General features: G+C 37.1%; 1 protein-coding gene across 1 annotated transcript in view; it reads left to right on the plus strand.

Moving 5' to 3' along the window:
• The first annotated feature begins 262 nt into the window (after nt 1-262).
• Npc2b (Niemann-Pick type C-2b) overlaps nt 263-5398 on the plus strand; it is a 39958-nt gene continuing 34822 nt past the window's right edge. The window contains exon 1 of the mRNA XM_014428752.3: nt 263-417. Coding sequence (XP_014284238.1) covers nt 330-417 — 88 coding nt within the window. The 5' untranslated portion in view covers nt 263-329. The remainder of the gene's footprint in view (nt 418-5398) is intronic.

The raw sequence follows: 5398 nt of genomic DNA on the forward strand, positions 1-5398 counted from the left end.
ATTAATTTAAACGCATTATTTACAGTTGATCAAATCAGATTTCCATTCATTTCATGATCCTCATTAATAGCACTATCGTAGTCATGGGAAAGTTTGATGTTTTACCGTTTCATTCTTTGTCGCGACTCCGTAAAAATTACACTGATTCAATCATGAATAATGGAAGAATTTATGGAAACAATAAAAGGCGCAATTATAACATTATGACCAAATAATATCAAATAAAACACGTGTAATAGACAGATGAATACTTAGGCAAGGTCGGATACGGATGTGATGGAGGGGATAGTAAAGAGAAAGCCTACATCTGAGTTAGCGCTACAACGAGAATGTGCTCCACCCGGTTGCTGTCAAGTGTCATCGCTAGTGCTTGCCTTCTTACTATTACGGCCAGTACCAAAGTATCCAAATGTCGGGGTAAGTTGACTTCTTTTCCATTTCCCGGTGTATATATAAATTTTTAATTTTAATTAATAAAAATTAACTTTTCAGTTAGACAATTGCCGAACAAATTAAACTATTTTAAAATATTTCCTATTTTGACAAGCTGGGTCCATATAATCCAAAGATTCTGTTGGTCAGAATCTGCTCATCTCCCATCAACACGTTCTTTTATTGAATTTTAAATTTCCTCACAAAAAAAATAATAAATTGAATTATTTTATAAAGTAAAATGTTAGCTATAAGTTTATTAAACGTACTTTTTTTTACTTTACAGATATATTAATTTAATATGAAATTTGCATTTCAAAGTTTACGATATTTTTTCTATTCCATTGTTCTATGTGCAATTCAATATAAAAAGATTCAATTTGACAAAAAAAAAGAAGAGTTTGGCTGACAAAACCTCAACATAATTAAAAAAAAGTTTAATTTTTCGACTAGAAATTCGAGTTCGACTAGTTCGTTAAATAAATTAGAATTTCGAGTTTCGAAATTCACTATAAGAAATAAATTTAATGCCTGATTGAATTCTACAGGAAATGCAGTGTATTATAAATCAATAGTTGATTATATTAGTTTTATAATAAAATTACACTGAGAGATGTTTACCTTACTTGGTATTTTATTTTTTAAGAATCTCTGGTAGTCTATTTAATTTTAACAATTCCCTACTACTCTCGAGTAGTCCAAGTTGTCACATTGGGGTTTTTAGAATTCATTTTCTTCTTTCGTTTAATAAAACTCGTTGGTAAGGATTTATCATTAATACAATAATTCTGATAAAATCTGACTGCGGTTTTAAAAAACAATATTGATTCAATTATGATGTATAGCGTATCACAATCATTTACAGCTGTGAAATGAGATTAGTATATATTCAAGTTATAATATACTTTTATAGATGATATTTTGACAATTTTAGATTTTTCCGATTGTTGTAATATTTTCACAACCTAGTTAATTATCCCTTGATTTTTTATCAGATTTTTTTAAAAATTATGAGTTGCTGATTGTTGTTTAATACTTGTAGACAGAGATAAAGTACAGTTTTAATCCTTTATTATTCATGTAACAGGATTAATATTGTATTTTATATATTTACAAGGATCTTTATAAGCTAATGACGGATTTGAATAATTATTTCCAATTAACACATCAGCTGAACGTAAATGAATATGGAAAAGCAAAATATTATTTTAGACATTTTAACATTATATGAACTTGTGTGATAGTGATGACCAGGCTCACACGTTAAGTGATATAACGTACGACTAATTTGCTAAACGACAGACAAATCATGAAAATAATTAAAAATATACTATATTACTTATGATTAATATGATTTTGCCTTGGTCAAAACAGTGGTTTGTATCCTATCTTTTGAAGGTATTTTTCACTTTCTAACATTCTGTAATTTTTTTAACGCACCCAACTTCAGAATTTTCAATAGAGATGGACTATTTGTTTTTTTTTCCAGGGAATCTGATAAGTTTGTGACCAGTATTTTTGTGCAGTAAATAATCGAAATGTGCACAAAAAAAACAAACCAAATTCTGCAATAGTCAACTTTATGGTTTTATTTATAATATTATTACATCGAAAGCATTTATGAAAACATAAAGAAAAGACTACATGAACTACCCTGATTACCAACCTAAAATTTTATCAATATTAGAAGAGCTATCAGAAATTTATTTGTATTAAATGATTTTATATTCGTATTTTGATGACTGGAATTCAATTTTTCGAATCCTTAAATTGTAAGTTTAAGAACATATATGTATGTAAGGAGTATTTAAAACTATTGTTCCAAACAAGATTACTGCATTAATTTTCCCTAAAAATTCACATAGCATGTTATTTTTCTTAATTTTTCAATTGTGTATTTACATATGCATATACCGTTTAGAAAAAAACTAACAATTAATAAATCAAGGCCGAAAACATTCGATTAAAAATGTAAAGGTTTATGCATATTGATCAGCTGACAGGTCCATATCAGCTGTACTCGATACCTATTGTATATATATAGACGGACAGGCTCCGCAAATAGATCAGTCTTTGACAGCACTTTCAAAGCGTTTCATTTCGCACTCCTCTCTCTCCTATTATTTTTAGTTTCACTTGAGTAAAAGATAACTGGTGCCGAAACCCAGGAACTTTATATACCGGAGTAATTTTCAGTCTAAAAGATTTTTTTTTTTCTTCTCTTTGACTTATGACCAGTAACGGAATAGTGAGAAGAGCAGTTCTGAACCTGGAGAATATGAACCAACCTCAAGCTGGAGTCAACCAAACTTTAGCAGCAGCTAACCCATCTCCGGAGCAGATTCAGCCACTACCAGAAGTCTCTTTAGCGCAATTTCATGCCACGACGCTTGAATGGATTAAGATCCGTACGGCAACCGCCCAGGACCTGAGGAAGGCATTGTCGGACCTAGAAAAGTTCACCGGGGAGACCGGAGAATTAAATCATTTTTTAAAAGGTGGCGATCGCCTAATGGGACGAATAGAAGCGAAGAAATTGGAGGATCTACTGGATAACGAGGATGCTAAAGCACTGAAAGTAGCGGTAGTCTGCCGAGTAAAAAGAAGTATCCTAAATCAGATTCAGGCAGATGAAGAGACCCCCTGGAAGGTCATAAAAGAAAGACTAAAGAAGGCATTCGGAGGAGGACGGTGGACGCCAGAGGAGGATATATTCATGATGATAAGAGAAACGAAAAAACCGAGACAGTCTAGTGGGCAGTATGCTGCAGAACTCCACGCTATAACAGAATCGCTGATAAACTCAGCGAGATGATGGAGAAAATCCAAGTAGAGGGTTGGATGCAATTCTTATCCATGGTACTGAAGATTCAGTTGGCAAAAGAACTGGGGAAGAAGGAAGGAATGCCGAAAGACCGCTCGTTTCTGGAATGTGCTCAAAATCTCATAGAGACAAGCGCTAGGGAGGCGGTGACTCGAATGGAAGTAGAACAGCCGGGGTAGACCCGGATAGAATATCAAAGACCGAGAAACACGCCTAACCCTTGGAGAAGGAGAGAGAACAGAGATGCTAGGAGAGAGAGAAATATTAACCAGGAAAACACAGCGTCCCAGGCGAGACCCAGAAACAATGGTCGGCGGGAAGACCGCAAGTGTCTTGGCTGCGGGAAGTTTTGGTATCTAGTGGCGCATTGCCCGCACACGAGATGTTTTGAATGTAGGGCAGAGGGACATATAACCCGACAGTGTCCCTACATGTATCGCCGGAAAGAGCAGAATCAGCCTGAACCCATGGAGATAAACGCACAGAGATTACGGAGGAGGAAAATCTTCGGAAGGACGAATGGATCCGCGAGTGAAGCCACAGAATTGTCCGAGACCTCGGAGAAAGAAAATGAAGCAGAAGAAACTGAGCGAGAGAATGGTCAGCAAGAAAAGAGGACTTGGAGAAGAACCGGAGAAACTCGTAGAAGAAGAGGAGAGTTTTGAGGAGTGTGATGTTAGAATCACGGTATTATCGAATTCTCTGCCTTCGTCCGATGTGATGCGGTCTAGAACACCGTAGAATTTGAACCACAACCGTAGAGGTATCAACACTGCTCCCGCCGACTTTCCCTGCACCTGATGCGTCATTGCCGCCTTACTGAAGGTATTAATCATATTTATCCATTTATATCCTCTCCAGGGGACAGTATCAATCTGTAGATCGTTTAGCGGTACATCTGTGGTTTGTGTTTCCTCTCTTCTCCCTTTTGGCAGGTTTCTGTCATATTTCGTGCGTAGACAAGCTTCGCAATGTCCTACAACCTCCGTGATAGTCTTCTTCATCCCCCACCAAAAGTATCTTCTCTTTAAGGCCTGCATAATCTTAGGCATTCCACGATGATTAGTGTTACTCTGATGATACGCTAGGGTGACTTCTCGTTGTCGTTCTTCTTCCAAAAGAGTTTCCACCATCAGTTTGCCACGGACGAATGCTCTGTCCATTCCTATCAGTTCATCACACCATAGCCAATTGATCTCCTCCCAAACATTTTCATTTCGAACGTACAGGTGATAATTTTCTTCAGACCTCAGAGCATTACACTACTGAGTGAGTGAAGGGGGCCCTTCCTGAGACAACACCGCTCCCAGTGCTTACTCACTCGCGTCTGTATTGATATTGAATTGCTGAGTAAAGTCCGCGAACACAAGCACCGGCTCCTGCTGCAGCTTCTCCATACAACCCCTGATATTGTCTGCTACCATCGGGGAGATGATCACCTTTCTGCCATTCTTCAGAAGGTTTTTGAGTGAGACTGATTACTCGGCCATTTCTAGCACAAATATAATTTAGAGTTCTCAACAACCACCGAACTCCCTTCACATCCCTAGGAATCGCCATCTTCCGTATAGCTGCAACTTTATCAGCGTCAGTTTATCCTTGTTCCTTCCCTGGAAATCGTGGGGCCCAAATAATTTATTTAATCCTGAAGGATGATTTCTCTCCTGATAATTAGAGCTTAAATTGCCTAATTCTCTGGAATGCGTTGTGTAAATTCTACACATGTTCTTCATCGTTCTTACCGAACACTAGTAGAATGTCCATATAAATCTGACTTACAGATTCGTCTATTACCCTCAAAAACTCGTCAATTAGGCGCTGGAAGGTTATGGGGCATTTTTAAGGCCAAACGGCATCCTTGTAAACTCAGAGTGACCCCTTTCAAAAGTAAATGGCGTCTTATGTTGATCCTCAGGGTGCATTTTTACTTTATGATATCCGGCCTTCCAATGTGCTGAATTCTGTCGCCCCGCTCAGCCTGTCCAATTTTTTTTCAAATCTGGGGATCGAATACTTTTCGTCTATAGTATTCTCATTCAGCTTCCTGTAATCTATCACCACTTTGTACTTTTCAGTAGTTTCACCTGGCGCGCTCTTCTTTTTAACCGGCCACAATGGACTATTGTATGGGGATGTACTATC

Source organism: Halyomorpha halys, unplaced genomic scaffold (assembly GCF_000696795.3).
Source record: "Halyomorpha halys isolate HHAL.00 unplaced genomic scaffold, Hhal_1.1 Scaffold747.1, whole genome shotgun sequence".
In the NCBI taxonomy this organism is placed as follows: Eukaryota; Metazoa; Arthropoda; class Insecta; order Hemiptera; family Pentatomidae; genus Halyomorpha; species Halyomorpha halys.